Here is a 17943-nt window from a genome sequence, read left to right on the forward strand (position 1 = left end):
GAGCAGCCCAGCTGTGGCTGCTCCTGCCAGGAGGACAGGGATTGAATTAGATGAGCATTCTTCACCCATCTGAAGTCAATTTTCTCATCAGCTCTCTGGAGAAGGTAGCTGAGCAGAGAACTGCTGCATCTCTCTCCTCCAGCCACCTCCCAATAGGCATCATCCCTCCCTCCAGTCACCATGGGCATGTGAAGCCAAGAGTTAATTTCCTCAGATCCAAGGGAATGGGAAGGGTCAATAGTTTTTGAATCAATCCTTTATTAAACAAAATCACACAGGGCTTACTTTGTGATTGTCAGGGTGACATCACTCCCACCCAAACACTGTGAATGACAGTGAGCACTGGGGATAGCTGAAAATTCAGTACAGCCCATAAATTTTCTTTTTAAAAGCGAGTTGCTCTCTTGTATCCCCAAACACTCTCCCCATTACATTTAAACCACCTAAAGTTTAACCATGCTTCTGTCACCTCCTGCTTACCTGGATATCTCATATTTCACACCACCACCACATTTACAAGACACTATTAGGTAAAAAAAATACTTTTGATATTTGTCATTCCCTCCTTCCCAGCCCACTCTCCACAACAAACCAACTTCCACTTCAATTTTCCCACCCTTCCCCAGCAGTCAGCTCTGTCCTCCCAAGATGCTCCTCCTTTTCCCCTTCCTCTCTTTGTACACAAATCCACCCTTAAAACATATCTCGCTTCTTAACTTACTGGAACACATTATCCAAGACCGAGACCAGGAAAATTTGGGTGACAAGGACATGGAGCAATTAAGTAAGTAGTAGCCATGTGCAGGGCCCAACGCTAGAGTGTGCTGTGTAGGAAACGACCTCGCACTGCCCGTGCTAGACTGGGATCTCTCTCCCTAGAAACCATCAGGAACACCAAAGAACTGGACGAGTCCTTTTTTGGTTCCTGGAAGCCCATGAAGTTTGCTCAGAAATTCTTGGTGAAGGCAGAGAGTTAAGCAGCAAACGCTGAGTTTTGAAAAAAGCAGAAAAAAATGTCCAGGACAAGAACATTTTTAAAAACAACAACAAAAAGCAGCAAGGAGAGAATAGTATCAGGCATTGCCCTGTTTTTCTTAGTGGAGTGTTCAGAAAAGCAGAGATTTAGATTCAGGATATAAATCTGCTTTATTCTGGCTTTGGTTCAATTGAAATATTATGATAATTAGGTTTTGCATTTTGCCTGCAGGCCTGGCTTGGGCTGGAGAGACTGCAGAGAAATGCTCAGGACAAAAGAACACCAACAAAAACCCCAGAGCTCTTGGTGGACTAAGAGAAGCAAGGGAGGCACAAATGTTCAGTGACTCTCCAAAACCCCAGGCAGGCAGCACCCAGGCCAGAATCACAGCTCCTGCTATTTCTACCTTTTGATTCAGTGTTTGAGGGACAGGCTTAACTTATCTAAAAAAATAAAAAGCATTTTAAACAAAACCTATGTGCTTTTTTTTTTCATTTTTAAGAAAAACAACTCATTGTTTTTATTTTGACAGTGAATTTTAGAAACATCTGACATACAGAACTCCAAAAAAATAGAAGGTCATAAATCACCTAGTTAATTTACTAAAGGGGAAAAATACAGTACATCCAAGACTTAAACATCCTGTAAGTTTATACAAAAGCCAGACAGTAATAAACCGCATTAAAAAATATATCAAGCATTACCTGACCGATTTGACATTGGCATTTGCCCCATTATTAAAAGGCACAGAGGACTGAGCAATGAAAGCGATCAGCATCATATCCATTATTGTCAGTAAATTCATCATGATTAGCATAAAACTCCATTATTAAACACATTTAATATTCACCATGTAGATCGGTAAGAAATCTCTCTTCAAAGGAGTAAGAAAATAAAGTTGGAAAAGGACAAACACTTAAATACGACATCCCGAGACGCAAAGACACTTCCTAGAAATCGACGTTCATCTCTTCCCAGAACAGATTTTCTGGCTGTGTTATCACTCAGCAATCACTCAAGAGGAGATTTAATGATCCACAGACCCACCCTCCGGCAGCACCGCGATCCCGTCGGCAGCTCAGGGCCCCTCCGGTGTGTCCTGGGTCACACCCACCGCCGGCTGCTGGCTGGTTCACCACCCCACAGTCTGCAACAGGCAGCACGAACCAAAGCTGGTGGGTTTGCCTGGGTTTAGCTGCGTTTTGGGTTCCCCACGTCACCCCGGGTAACACATGCAGCAGCCAGCTCCAGCTAACTCGGGGGCAGATCTGTGCCGCGCATCTTCGAACAGGCTCTCGCTCAGCTTGTGCTCCGTGATGATGTCCTCCACCCGAGTGATGTACAGCAAGGACAGCAGCACTCCCAGGAACTGCGAAAGGAAGGGGCAGCCCCAGTCAGACATCACATGCAGCTTATTCTATCAGAGCATTAGAAAGTCCCAGTTGTCACAGCTAGGGGAGGACTCAAAAAAACCCCCAAGCAAAAGCAAATTACCTCACCAAATCTTGCAAAATATCACAGTGATGCTACTAAATTAGCAGCGTGCCACCTCAGCTTATCAGTTACATTAAATTCTAAAAGAAAATGACAATTACAGTCAAATGAGATTTCACATACCGTAGCAACAAATCAGATGTTCCCTCTCACAGTTAACACAGTGGCCCTCTCTTACCTGGGGCAGCAATATGCCGAGCAGCACGCCAGCCATGATGCTGTAGTTGTCCAAAAACCAAATAAGCACAGCATTCGTGCACCCTCGGACGTAGATAACATGCTGAACACTCAAGCGCTGCAAAATATCAGAGTAAGGGTTCAACAGGCAGTTCCACTGGTGTGTGATACATGTGGCAACTCAAAGTTCAGGTAGGCAGATTTGGTTCGCCTTCCCATCTCTAAACCCACTGAGTTTAACAAAGACCTCATCACTGATGTTAAGCTGTTCCCCACCTCAACAAATTACTCTTTTTTTTTTTTTTTAGTTATTCTACACCTGAATAAGTTATTTCATTGTCTTAAACCTGTTTGTTGCAGCTATTTTTCTATAAGAAATGCACCCAATTCTCATTTAAGACCACTTCGAAAGCAGAAAAGTCTCTCTTTAGCTTTCATCTCTGCTTCCAAGTTGAAAGTACAGCAGTGGAAAAATATAAATTGTGGACCAAGTGCTTTGCAAAAAGACCCTAAAAAGGGCAGGAACAAGAGGATTTCGGATTCAGTCCTGCAAGCTGTGCTGCTCCGTGACCCCAACCCATAATATAGAAAGCACTTGAGGCTGCAGAGGATCCTAAGCAGATGAATGGAGTAAAGTTAAGCATATGCTCAAGTGCTCCGTGTTAGAGCCCGGCTGGAGCGTTCAGGTGATTAAGCCATAAATCAATGAATCTAAATGAAGATAAGTTGTATTTAAAGATAACCGGTAATCCCAAAAACCAACAACTGAGGCTGGCATTGTGCTCCAAGTACCTCAAATGAGCTGGGGAAAGGAGCTTTTTCAGACCAGCACCACCCCCCACCCCCCCACCTCCCCCCTGCCTCGCCTCACCCCACCCCACCCCACCCCAGCACTCAAAGCCAGGAGTGGAGAACTCAGGGCAGATCCAATTACTGATTTCCCTTCTTAATCACTCCGCAATTACTGCCTTGAGCTGGCAGTCTCTCCTCTGGAGTCACTGGGGTTATTCCCAAATGGGAAGGCTGAAGGAGGAGGCCCCATCCCACTCCTGGAGGGAGGAGAAGGCAGCCAACACAACCGGGGAAGTCCCACTTCTCTTCCAGGAATAACTATTATAGGCTTAAAAATATATAATAATTGGATATATAAATATATAAAAATGGGATCTAAAATACTTAGACACACCTAAATTGGCTTTATCAATGCCAATTTTACTCAGTGAGAAACTTTAGCTTTTAATACTAAGAGCTTTCCCCAACTCAAGTCACTGATTAAAATTATGAAAGCAGCTTTTTGTGCATTAATTATGCAATTAACTTGGGGAAGTTGTCAACAAACAAGGACTTGTTGAAAATGCAAAAAAGAGAAGATACAAAAATCAAACAAGATTAGTTTTTTCTCATAGATAGAAATTATTCTGGGGAAAAAAAAAACATTTTAATTGCTGATTTAACTGCATAGCAGATTTAAGCACACAGAAGACAACTTTATAACAGACCAAAAAAATGCAGAGAAGCAGCCCTCTCTGCCATGACGGAGTGGGCACTGGCTATGTTACCTCTTGGTCGATGGTTTTGTATCCGCACATAGTGTTGATAATGTCTGTCTGAAAAGAAAACAACAAATATTAACTGCAGCAGAAAACTAAAATCACACAAATATTATTTTTACTCCTTTGTTCACCCAGCTCATGTAACAGCAATGGCAGGGTTATTTCCCAGTCTGACACCAGTTTATCCCAGCAGCCCCAGCGTCAGATTTAGTTAGAGCTCTACATGATTTTAGAGGAACGAGTAGTGTCAGCGTGTCACAACACAAGACATTTGAACCATTTCTAGCCAACAAACCCAGGGTGGCACCAGCAACCAACACGAGCTATGACAGAGCTGTGACACAGCTGTTCCCACAGAATAAACAGCTGGATTTCATTTTAAAGCCTTAATAGCTAAATACATCTTATTACTAAAATCAGGGGTTAACACGGCCTTCATGCCAACACAATGACAAATTTAAGCTCAGAAATATCTTCAGTTTCAAATAACTTCCAATATTATGAATGCCTTTTACAAGACTAAATTCATTATAATATAATTTTATATGCCATTATAGATATATGAATATAAAACTCATATATTTAAAAGAGACTGAGTGCTTGCCACATATTACTAATGCATTTTCTGTACCCATGTAATGTCTTCCATGGGTTCTACCTTGAAAGCCTGGAAAAACAAACCTGAAAATACTGTCCACTTACAAATCATCCAACATAAAACCCACCAGCATCAAAGGAAGCAGCAAACAAAGCCAAAGATATGCAGGAAAATGAGAGTATGTAAATGAGGAAAATAAAGCAGAACGAACCCTGCATTATTGATATACATTCCTAGAATCCTAGAATGGTTTAGGTTGGAAGGGACCTTAAAGACCATCTAGTTCCCACCCTCCTGCCATGGGCAGGGACACCTTCCAGTAGACCAGGTTGCTCCAAGCCCTGTCCAATCTGACCTTGGACACTGCCAGGGACGGGGCAGCCACAGCTTCTCTGGACAACCAAAAACACTCCTCCAAAATTAAAACAAAATGTAGGAATGAAGATTTCTAAATGCTGGTAGCCTCCGAGCAGTAGCCTGGGGGTCCCAGGTCACCTTCCCAAGAAGAAAGAGGAATGTTTTCCAAAGATGGAAGACGGATGGTACAAAATGGCAGAAATATCAGTCAGGGGCAAAGTTTTAAAGACCCTGAAAAAAGCTGAGCTCTCACCTTGAACGTGCAACTGTCTGACAAACAAGGTTCAGCACATTTCTAGAAGAAAAAGCTCAGACTGTTCCACAGGGCTGTTGGGAAACTGTGTGGGGTACCTATCTGCCAACCACAGGTAATAAATACACTTGGAAGTCAGTATCGGTATTAGGCACCAGCATGCTGCGTTGGCTGTGAGTGATTTCATGTTCCCAAAACTGCTGAAGCCTGACTGACTGACTGACACATGGTCACTCTGAAAATATGTGACCACAAGGAATGCAGTCCCACCATTTAATTTGAAACACAGAATTTGCTAACAGGACATTGTGGCATAAGCAACTGTATGCAGAGGAGATAAATGCACTGAGAACAGAGGATTATAGGCATTTGGGACTAACTTCTATCTGCTACACTAGTGTAAGTCTTTAATAAATAATTTGACTTAAGCAGTTCCTTTAGAGTCCCCCCAGTATGAGCTGGCTCATGTTAGCAGAAGGCTTTTACAGAGGATCAGAATCCAGTCACCAACACTAGCGGGAGTTTTCCATGACTACAAAGCCAATGAGTAATCACAAACCATATCTGTAGCTTTGCAGGACAGAAACCAGCCTGTATTTGGACAGATTTGTCAAACATACAAGACTGATGCATCTTCTGGTTGTTTTTCCCCCAAGGCAGCCATGCACACAGCCCTGGTGCTGGTGTCACTGTGCTGCACTGCCCGGACTCCACAGCACAGCAACAACATCCCCCTGCTGCAGAGCCACTAGCCCTCACACACTGCAGCATCTGGAGGAACTACACTTCAATTTGGGGCTTCTCCTTACCTTTCAATTAACTTCTCTGAGCTTAACACTTCACGGGCTACAAGCAGCCTAATCCCCTCATCCCCAGCTGTCAATGAAGCATATGGAGAATATACTCCCCCTTTTTCCTTGGAGAAGTTTTTATTTCAGTGCTTTCCCTTTTCTGAAGGCAAAATCCTGAGTTGTTCTGCTCCATGCAGCTGCAGATCAGCAGGTACTACTTTCACATACACACACTTCTTCCTCTCAAACACCTAAGACTCAAAGCATAACTGTTTAGCTTTGGTTTCTGAGAATAAATCAAAGCTCATTGCAGATTTAAACAGACCCATTCTCACACACCAAAAATGTGTAAGCATACGTAATAAACACCCTCCTATGATACACATTTCTCAGCAACACCTAGCAGGATTACTGACACAACCATTGCATTTATTTTTCCTTTTTTAAAATTAAACAGCCATGCTCAAGGCAGATGTTGAAAGGGCAGCCCAAACCAGGCAGCAGCAGGATACCCATCATGAGCTCTACTCTTACACACACCCAATCTCTCTGTCTCGTGTTCAGACCAAAGCCCAAAACCCAGTGAGGCAGGGACTGCCCGTACTGGAGTAGTTGAGGAACAGTTCTTTATCAAATTCAGCATTATATGCACCCCTCAAATGAAGAGCAGTGAATTACAAAATTTAATTAAAACACATTTACATTAAAATCAATGCCTGCTCCTAGGTGCTGTCAGCACCAGTTAGTACCAGTTCATCACAGACTGAGAAACTGGTCCAGACTCCAGTCCTCCCAGGATTTTAGAGGCAGGCAGTTCTCAAGGATGGGTTGGGGCAGACCTGTGCCCACAAGCATGCCCTGACCCTGAGGTCAGTTGCCCACATTTTTGGATTATTCTGGAGATGACAAGGTCATTCTGTTTGGTTTTTAATTCACACAGTAGCTAGAGCACATCACTCTGACCCCCACCCACAGCAGCAATCAGGTCCCAGGCTTCCTGGCAAAGCTGGAGCAGCAAACCCTGGGGAAAACACCAGCAAAACTGAATTTTAAGCAGCTCGAGTTCAGGCAAGCCATGAGATTAGAGGAGCACCCAATATCCCTTCTGGGGCTGGGAAGTGGGTCACTAAAATGGACCACAGCCAACACATCTAATCCATTCTTTTCTCCTTTGCAAGCTGTCAAGACCCACAGATCCATTAGGGGAGGGAAGGACCCATTTTCCTTCACTTCTTACCCCAGACTTCCTAAGTCAGGTACCTTCTTAAGTAAACACCAGTGATGCTGAGATGCTGGGATTTACCTTATTTCTGATGCAGCAAGTGTAGGGCACCCCACAGGCCAGTGGTCCTGGAGCTGCACAGTTGTGGTACACATTTTGGGACCAATCTCTATAATCTTCTCCACCACAGCACTTAAACTGGATTAAAAAAAAAAAAAAAAAGATACAAAACTCAATGATCTTAAAGGTCTTCTCCAACCTAAATGGTTCTATGGTTCCAAAAGGAAAAGGAAAAAAAACTTTTATCTTAAACTCTTTGAATAAGTAGAAAACAAAGTAAGAATAAAACAATTTTTAAAACCCTGAGCTACGAAAAACTTCTTTTGTTTTATCAGCAAGGCATGTATGAATGTATATCATAAATACAATTTAAAAGAATTAAAGATATAGGTAATATTCCTCTGTCACTCATTGAACTATAACCCAGGGTGCCAGAGCAAAGTACTTGGTGCTAAGTTCCACCTCCCATATTTTCTGAGTTGAAAAATTATCTTTCCAGGTCTGGACATCATTAAGCAATGTTTTTACATTGCCTCCATCTTGACCTGTAATCTACCTCTGCAGTTGTTTTCAGGATTATGACTACATTTCCAACTGGGCCTAAAAGACAAAAGCGTTGCTATAAGGCACAAATTAGTCTCACCAAAACACTGTGGGTGTAATTTAGAAGAACTGAAATCCAGCAAACAAATACTGTAAAATTACACTGACTTAATATAAATATTCTCTTTATACTTTAAATGAAGGGAAAAGGAGGAATTCATTTAATCACTAACATGTACATTCACTGTACGTATCCATAATTTTGGGCAGTGCATGGAAACTTTAAAGCGTTATGAAGTCTAATGACAAAATTTCCTCAGGATGGACTGCTTTTGACAGACTTTCCATGCTAACTTTGTTTTTCAAAGCAGGCTGCCATCTCCATAACGATGTCCTAGAGTATATGTATCACTTCCTAAGTCAATTTTTTTTAATAATCACTACTTGGCACAGTCACGGACATCACATGGGCCCTGACATCACATTTCTGAACACGTTTTGCTTCTTCTACAGTCTCTGAACTGCATGGCAGATCTCTTTAATAATCCAATAAACATTTCAACAGACTAGCCTTATTAAAGAAAAAGGCTGTGAGCCAACATCACGTGCCGTTACGTAATGCTCAGCTGGGCTCACCGCAATTCCTGAATTTTAATTACAGGTAGATACTCTTCCACTGGTATTTCCTCCCAATAACCACCTTGTCAAAGAGCTCTCTGCATGCCCTCAAGCAGCCACACAACGGCCCAGGGTGTAACAGCCTAAATGCCACCTCACCTCTCTTTATCCAATGCCTCCTGTTAACAAAAGGCTTCTCAATGTCTTGGACCAGCCAGAAACGCTTGAGTGCAAGGCCGTGGGTGGACTTTAGACTGAATTTGTCTGAATCCAGCTGTGGGGCCCCTATAAACCTAGAGATTTGTAGGATCTGACCTTGAGCATCTGAATTGCACCTGCCAAGGCAAAAGCTGCATTTTGGCCCTCTCTTTTTGCCGTGATGCAAGAGGGTTTTTAATCCAGCTGGAATGCTGGATGAGCCCTGACCTCAGCAGCAACACCATAAGAGATGACACACGAGATCTCATCCCCCTCATCACTAACAACTTGATTGTCACATCACTGGAAAAACTCAAAGCTGTGGCTGAGTTAGTCCAAGGAAAAAAAAAAAAAAACAGCAAACCTGCTTTTGAACAGAATCCATGATGTTCTTGAAGTCTAAATCATCATAGTAATTCTCAATTCCTCTTCTAATGTTATCGTTCAAAAATTTGATTGTCTAAAATGCAAAAGGAAAACAAGATTTATGTGTTGCACAATGGGCACATGGGCTGGAACAAAATTAGAAGAGCATGGTAAAGTCACAAGTGTAACTGATGAGCACAAAAGAAAAGGTGCTTTTTTGGCCTTTTTTTAGAGAAAAAACCAAAACACTAGTTAAAAACAAACCTTAGCACAACCCTGCAGAGACCAACCATCTGTTCTCTTTTATAGAAGCAGCCTCACTGCTGGGTTTGGGCTGGGAAGTGCCAGCAGTGTGACTCCTCTCATTGCTGAGACTCTCCAAGCATCTCCCAGAGATGGTCCCATTATCCCCAGGCACGATCCCTCCCACTGGGCACTGGGGACCCTCACCATCTTTTGGGTGACAGAGCAGTGGGTTTGGGTGCTGGATCTTGGCACTGTGGTCTGCACCACGCCCTGAGTGACAAGGCTTGACTGTGTCACCACCATGAATTTTATTTTCCATGAATTTTCCATTAATTTGATTTTCCAAAGAGTCCATAATTGCCAGATGGAGAGCTTTATTCCACATTAAGTGGAAAAAAAGGTGTATCTGTATGTTTTACAGTGGTTGTTTTGAGAAATATGGCAGTGGGGCGATGGGAGGTATAAAATGGTATCTCCTCAGCATTGCATATTAGAAATTAAATCAACAAAGTGTTTTTAAAGTTCAGAAGATGAGTGAAAAGAAAAAAAAGAGCATTTAGTTTTCAAGATCCAGCACAATCTCAGCATAGCAAAACCAGGGACTAATCATAACCAGAATTTAACAACTTTTCTTTCAATCTGGCTGCTGAAATGGACAAAGTTAAAGCCTTACAGGTCAGAAAACCTGAAATACACCCACTCATCTTCTCAGTATTACAAACTGCAACACTTACAAACTAACCAGAACAAAAAGGATTATTGCATCAGTGACAAGAAATAACACAGGACCCTCCTAACTGGTCAAGAACCTCATTTAGTCTCTACAGATTTGAAACGGAAGTAGAGAAAGGAATGGGAAAAATGGATGAGACATGCAAAACAAACAGAACTTAAATAGAGGCTACTACCCTAAGCATCCATAAATGCTTCCTTGCCCTCCCTATATTGACCCAAACTTCTCCATTAACCTTGAAAAACAAGGAAACCTGTCCCTAAGCACAGCTGTCCAGCTATAAATCAGAGCATAGCAATGTAGTACTTGTCATAGTGAATACATTTATGTTTTAAAGCATTTCTAACTTAAAAAAATAGTCTGCTGCTTTCTTTGCAGAAAAATCAAGGATTTAACACAGTTATAGCATGCTTGTCAGTGATGGAGTCTCCTATATAAGTTAGTTATGTTGCTTATGGATGTGGGCAGGGAAGAGCTGTCCTTTAACTGAGGCAAAACATTTTGGCCACTAACAAACATCCATCCAAGTCCATCTGGAAACTTCCCAAATCAGCAGTCAGACCCAGATGGCAAAGCAGAAGAAAGCATTTTGTCATACACGAAGAGCTGGAAACTCATTTTGCCTGTATTACACATTTGTAGTTACCAGATTTTCTCCAAGTTCTTTAATCCAGAATTCATCTCCAGAATGGTGACAAACCCCACCATTGCTGAACCCTGAAGACTCTGGAAAGCCTGGACCTGTCTTCAGACCTCTATCAATTAGTGCTCAGGTGACAACTTGAACAGCTGTTATTTAGCATAGCTGAATCATATCAAAACCTAAAGCAAGCAGTTCACCTGGTTCCTGAAGATCAGGGCCACCACTCCACCTGTCAGCTCGATCAGCAAGCAGATACCAAGGATGTACATGAACTGCAGGAAAACAAGTGCAAGTGAGTCATTAGATAGAACAACTCCAATTACTCTTTCAATTAGTGCTCTTACATCTAGCATTCAATTGCCAACAGACTTGGCTTTCAGCATGGCATTTTAAAGGAAAATATAAAATTATGGGGTTGTTTTTATAAAACTGTCAGTGTCACAAGAAAGCCTTTTTTCCTCACTTAAACTGTTCTGGGCTTTGCCCAATTGGCAAGCACATTATTCTTCTGCTTTGAACAGACTCAAAACCATTAGATCTAATTACCCTGCCAAGATACTCCTTTCCACAACAGCATCCCAGAGAAGCACATTGATGGACTTCTACAAACCACACCAAACTTCATGATTTTATGTTCCCTACAAAACCAGTAATTACCTGTTAGCTTCCAATTAGAGGATTAAGCAGCACCTTAGGATAATCCAAACCTACCACATTGCCAGTGCTAAATCAAAGCAAAATTCCAGGCTTTGTACCTTTCCCAAATTTATTTGCCAAATTTATATACAAATTTATTTGCCCAAATTTATTTGCCTGTGTATATACACAAATTTATTTGCCTGTGTATATACACGTGCTCACAAATGCACTCACACACAACCATGTGTGCATCCATGAGTGCCCACCAAAGCGTGTGTAAAATGTGAAAAATATGAAGAAATCCACAGCACCGTGAGAGAGCTGCAACATGCCAGTATTTTAAACGTTTTTCCAACCCTTCAGGCATAAAAGTTGGGCATTATGTGAATTCAGGTCTGCTGTGTAACAGTGAACTGCATCAGGAGTGAAGTTTTATGATCCCTCATCTGAAAATAATCCCTAATTCTCCCCTCTGAAAGCTGCTTTAATTTCGGTGTGCTCAGTGTCAGTGTCAGGAATTCACCAGACAGGTATCTTTTCTCCTGCTAAATCTGGAATCAGCCTGGGAAGCTGGCACCAGGGACTTGCTTTGTTGAATACCCAGCTGGGTTTGCTACCAGAATGGGAACAGAAAATGTTCCCGGCATCTGACACACCACCACGCTCAGTGGGAAAGGAGCCTAAGGAGGGGCTCTCAGTAAAATTCCAGTATAACTTCAAAATCCATGGTTATTTCTGGCTTTGCCCTCCATAGCAAACCATGTATTTAGCACTTTGTTAGACTGAACTGACATGACAAGGCCAGGCTGGGCTGTGTCTTGAGCAACCTGGTCTAGTGGAAGACGTCCCTGCTCATTGCAAGGGGGTTGGACTAGGTGGCCTTTAAAAGGTCCATCCCTTCCAACCCAAACTCTCTGTAAATTCTATGCAGGTGAAAACGAAGTTTGCACACTTTAATTTTAATTAGTCACATGTGCAGCTTCCATCTGCAACCACAGCGTTACCCAGGAATTTCCCTAAAATTCACCTTTTCAGAGGCACTGGGGAGAAAAATCATGTCCCTTTCATTTCACCCTCAGGGCTCTTCTCGCAAAGGCCCGAGCTGCACATCTAACTTTGAACACACATTTCTCCATCTCCCCACTCATTCCACTTCCCAGGGGAGGACAGGCAGACTCCAGCTACACCGGCCTGCTGGACGTCAGCCTGAGCCAGGGTTTCTCTCTTGAGCTACTTCCTCTGGGTTGAAACAAGAAGCCAGCATCAACTGGTACGTCAACAGCTGAGTTTGCACAAGATACACGCCGACTGATAATAACTCACATTCCTGATTATTTTCCATAAAACCTTAACTACTGGGAAGCTGCTTTTCTCAGCACCGGGCTCAGACTCTGGCTGGTTCTGTTGCTGGCAAGACCGAATGTTGCTGCTCCCTGATGGAGGGACCACGGCCACTAAATTCAGATTTAATTAAAATGTTTTAAAAAGCAACTTCAGTAAAATATTTTTCAATGCAGACATAGTTCTGGATGTGAATTCAGAGGACAGTGAAAAGCAAAAGCAACAAGCCTCAGAAAGTAGGAACAAAAATCCCAACACTTACTGCTTGCAGAAGGCATAAATTGTCTCTTAGAGAAGCCAGTACACCCACAAAGGATACCAGGAACATTATAATGCCCAAAAGTATTAAAATAATTGCTGGGGCTAGAAAGGCACTTTCTAGAGTTTTGTACTTCTGTCTTTCAATTTCTGCATAAATCCCAACGGCGAGGACGAGGGCTCCGATCACCTGGAAGAGAAACAGAGGAGAGCACGGATGTTACTCTTTCTCACGGTAAACACAGAGGTGACAGGTTGTGAGTACACAGGAACCTGTCACTGCTCACTTCAGGATTCATTATAAACAATGAAACTCCCAAAGCAGAAGTTTGGATCAAAAAAATTTTAAAAACCTCCAAGACTAAAGCAGAAAAAGAGATGAGTTGGGAAAAAAATGAAACTTGCTCATTTCAAAAACATATTTCATCATGTTTTAACATTCTGGAAGTTAAACAAATCAAAATGTACATCACTGGATGAAATGTAATTTATTGCCACCTGAGATCACACATATTACATATATGAGCAACTGCCATGGCATTAATGACCCTCCTCTGAGTGTCTGTCTTTCTCTCTATGTGTGTATAAACATATAGAAATCTATATGTGTCTCTAAAATAACACAGTTTCTAAGCTGGTCTGCAAGCAGCCTATCTGTCTCTTCGTACTATCTCCTGTTGTATTTAGGCTCAGTAAATACAGTCAGGTATTTCCTATACCTCCACTCCTCCTGCCATCAGGGGAAAGGCACCAGATAAAAAACTAAAAAAGAAACCAACCCAAGTTTGAAATTATGTCACTTTCTTGAGCTACTACCAGATATAGTCGACAAGTGAAATAGGAAGAGACATATTTCATTTAACAAGGTAAAGCTATTTCAATCAAAGTAACTAATTAAGTTAAAATCATTTGGTATTAAAACTACAGTGTGCTGCAAATCACTTTGAATTATGCTGAGTTAATTAAAATAAAAAATAGCCCACTATACTTAATCACAAAAATTGCAGTGGAAAAACTTTCCTGCCGACTCCAACAGCCAGACACATCCTCAGGGAAGAGACCAGACAAAAATCAATCATTTTGGCAACCTGATAAACAACATTCCCCTTTCCTGACCTGACATTTCCACAGGAAACACGAGTCTGCTCTCTGCACACCAATGCTTCTTAATTATACTTCTTAATTTTTAATTTCACTTCTTAGTTTTGGGTATGACACAGTATAACCCAGACAAAGGGCTAGAGGGACCCATAATGTGAGTTACAAGTTCATGAGCCAAACAGATGAAATACTTTTTAAATTATGAGATATGTTAAAATAAATAACAACTTACTGGAAGTTCTTGATTTTCTAGGGGAATGAAAAATAACACCAAAGGACAATATGCAGGGAATGCCACCAGCTTGTCATTTAAATAGGGAAAATTCTCAGAAGGGCCCACCCATTAAAAGTAAATATACTGAAGGTATTTTAAAAGCAACTGAAAATTTGACCAAATTGAGAAGAACCCCAAAACCAGATTCTCCTGCAAACACTAAAGTGCCATTAACAACAGTAACTCTTGCCTGGTAGCTCCCTTGCTTAAAAAGTAAAAAAACCAAACACTGGACATAAACCTCAAGTATTAAAGCTTGATAGGGATGGTCAGAATTTCAGGAGAAATTCTTGTTGTTTCAAGGCGAGAACTTTTTACTGAAATGTCTTTTTCTTAACCTTAGTTTTCTCATCAAAGCATTAAATTTCAAGGGCTTTTTGACTGAAAAGTGCCTGTAAGTAAAATGCAAGATACTTCCTACTTTAAGAGCTTAAGATACATAAATGCATCTTTATGTACACATATCTTCACCGCTTTTCACTTCCATTTTTGCTCCCACGCCCTCCAAGATTTAGGCTTTCATTACCTTCTATTTTTTTAAGCATTTAATGAAAATCTTTTAAACCTTTAATATGGTCAAACCAGCAGTAGCAATTATTTATGGCAAGCAGATGTGCTAACCCAGCAGTCATCCCTCGAAGTCTCTTCTCCGATCTGTGCTCTCCCTTCCTGTGCCTGGAGGTGGGGACACAACTCTTACATCGGGAACCCACTGACACACGGACTGTTTACATCCTGCATCCTTCACAACAGCTCCCAGTTTGGCAATTCCAGCTGCGTACACAGGAAATATCAACCGCCCTTGACTCACATTAAATGAGCATCCCCCAGCAAATACCAGGGGATTTCTCAGGGGCTTTTGCATGCACAGAAGCTGCTTTCCCAAGAGAAAAGAGAAGCATTTATTTATTTATAAGCAGAGGCTTTAACCCTGTATTTACAGTTCTTTTTCTTAAATAAAGCTCAACAACAGCACCTTCTGTTTAAAATGCTGGATTTTGTTTCAGCTGGGCAAGTAAATTACATTACAGCCCCATTCACCAGCAAAAGAGTTGTCTGGAAAAGTTACAGTGACAACTAGTTTTTTAAAAAGCCCTGGGTGACAGGGGAAGACCACAAGGCCTGTAGCAAACATCCCCTCCAACACTCCCAGCGATCCTTTAATTTTCTTTCTGCTTTGGATAAGGCTGATCTTTAGTTCCTGGTGGTTTAAAGCCATCCTGGGGCCTCAAATCTGGGCGTTCATCACTCATAACGTACCAGAGGCACAGCAACAGCAGGGAGGGAATTGAATGAACTCAGCATCCAGCAGGTCAAAGTCCCAAACAGCAGCAGAACATCACAAACCACCCAATATTCAAGCCTAGCCAATACTCCCACAGCCAAGCTTTACTTCCATTTACACTAATCAAAGAAAAAGAAACAAAAAACAACAAACTCAGCAAGAATAACAGTGCTGAAAAGAGAACGAGGCGACTGACATTTACAGCTGATGAGATCTGCTTCGCTAAGCTGGAATAAAAGAAAATTCCAAGAGCGAAGCCCACACGCCTCACACAATCCAGCGTGTGCTCGGCCCCAGCGCCAGCAGGATGCTGCCCAGCGCCAGCCTTCCCAGGGAAATTCCCCATTATTCCCCATCCTTCCTTCCCCCTCTCGCAGCCCCCATCCTCCCCCCTCCTAGAGCAAACCATCTCCCTGGCACAGCCAACAAACCGAAGCTCTTGCTTGTAAACGAAGGCAGAGCATTGAAAATCCAGAGCAAGCAACTACAAAGAGTAAATAAAATCCTCAGGCTGCCTGAAAGAGGCTTTGTCCTCCGAGGACGCTCTGAGAATGGTTTCAGAAGGGCCCTTTCTCTGCCACCAGATGAATGTTTACATCCCACCACCAAAGGCCCTTGCTGTCGGCAGAAAACGCAGAGCAGACAACGCACACGGTCCTTCAAGAAGGACATGATGCAAAAAAGGGGTTCGAAAAATAACACAACAAATTTGAATTTCCCTTTTCTAAAACTCACAACTGCAAAACAGCTGTGGAGGAACACAGGGAGCACCAGGAGCCTAAACCTAAGGGTTGGTTTGTCTGCTAAGACAGACAAAAGATATCCAAGGTCCCGAAAAGCCTGAATTACACCTGAACATTTTGCATTTCAATCTTTGTTCATGAAATCATAGGTAGAATCTGACACTCACTATCAAACCTGCAGGATCTAAGCCTCTTCTCCCACGCAGCAAAGCAAAAGCCTTATGCTCCCAACTGGTAAATACCATGTCAGACAGAAACAGACCAGCCAAACTAGAACTTAAGCAACGTTTAAAGTGAAAACGCCAGAAAGAAAAAACCCTGCCTGAGCACCTCTGACATCAGCACCACCTGAAGCCAGCATGTTCCCAATACCCTAGAGCCTGAAAAAAAGCACCTTTTAAAATCACGGTGCTTACAGAGAGTACATGCAAAGAGCCCCAGGGGCTCCATCCAGCCCAGGGGGTGCCTGGTGTGGATTTACCACATGTCGAAAGTCGGAAGTCACAGTCTGGACCCATCATCTGGGACTTTCTGGCTTTACCAAACATCTGGATGAGGACAGCAAGTACCACACATCTGTAAACTCTAAAGCGTGGCAGCCTCACCCTGAGAAGGCTCAGGAGAGGACATACCCAACACACCGAGAAGTGACGTTGCAGGGCAAAGGCTCTATTTGCCCACCTCCCTTGCAGGAGAGAGCTGCATTTTAATACGCACATGAATGATTTTTACCTGCCAAACTTCCAACCTCTGCAAGTTCCCATCCGCCAAAACCAGTTTGTCAGTCCCTCGGGAAGGACGGGGCGCTGCACCCACAGCCACGGGTGTGACACCCGCGGCCACGGGCGTGACAGCCGCCACCTCAGCCGCGGAAACATCCATCTATTGCTACACCCCGGAGCCTTGCGCAGGGCGGACCGCGCTCCCCGCGGCACCGGGGTGCGGGACTCCCCGCTCCAAGCCGCGCCCCCCGCGCCCCCGGAGCGCCGCTCACCCAGAAGGTGGTGGAGTAGGTGATGAGGGTGAGCTTGAGGCAGAGGTAGGAGAGCCGCCCGCAGTACCGCGCCTGCTCGGGGTCCCCCGCCGCCATCCTCCCGCGGCACCTGCCGCTGCCGCCGCCCCGCCGGGCCCTCCGCCCCTTCCCGGCCGCCCGGGAGCGGCCGCCCCGACGGGCGGGCCCGGGGGCGCCGCCGCTTCCGGCAGCGGGGCCGGGGAGCGGCACGCACGGACGGCGCGGGGGAAACGTCGGGAGCGACTGGCGAGCTCTGGCTGCGGCTTCTCCTTTCGTCTTTTTCTTCTCTTCGCTTTTTCTCTTCTTTTCAATTTCCTCGGCAACAGCCCGGCCGCTCGGTCGGGATTAGCCCCGCAGCTGGAGGCGTCAGGAGAAATAGATCTGGCTGCTCCAACAGGAATGTCGCAGTGCTGCCAGAGCCCTGCACGCATCCCTAGACCTCTGCCATCGCCATTAAAACAG

General features: G+C 43.5%; 1 protein-coding gene across 2 annotated transcripts; it reads right to left on the bottom strand.

Annotated features, from left to right (window-relative positions):
* Positions 1 to 1127: 1127 nt before the first annotated feature.
* On the bottom strand, positions 1128 to 17644 carry TSPAN15 (tetraspanin 15). 2 transcript variants are annotated; one of them, XM_069018971.1, is made up of 8 exons: positions 17464 to 17644; positions 13071 to 13256; positions 11026 to 11100; positions 9205 to 9300; positions 7503 to 7619; positions 4207 to 4254; positions 2649 to 2765; positions 1128 to 2345 (listed from the first exon to the last, which is right to left on the bottom strand). In XM_069018971.1, the coding sequence occupies exons 1-8, from the start codon at positions 17557 to 17559 to the stop codon at positions 2193 to 2195; spliced, it is 888 nt and encodes a 295-aa protein (XP_068875072.1). In that variant the 5' UTR covers positions 17560 to 17644; the 3' UTR covers positions 1128 to 2192. The 2 variants fall into 2 exon arrangements, with proteins under 2 accessions (XP_068875072.1, XP_068875071.1); XM_069018970.1 differs by lacking the exon at positions 17464 to 17644 and adding an exon at positions 17202 to 17419.
* Positions 17645 to 17943: the final 299 nt, after the last annotated feature.

This window comes from Aphelocoma coerulescens, chromosome 6 (assembly GCF_041296385.1).
Source record: "Aphelocoma coerulescens isolate FSJ_1873_10779 chromosome 6, UR_Acoe_1.0, whole genome shotgun sequence".
NCBI lineage: Eukaryota > Metazoa > Chordata > Aves > Passeriformes > Corvidae > Aphelocoma > Aphelocoma coerulescens.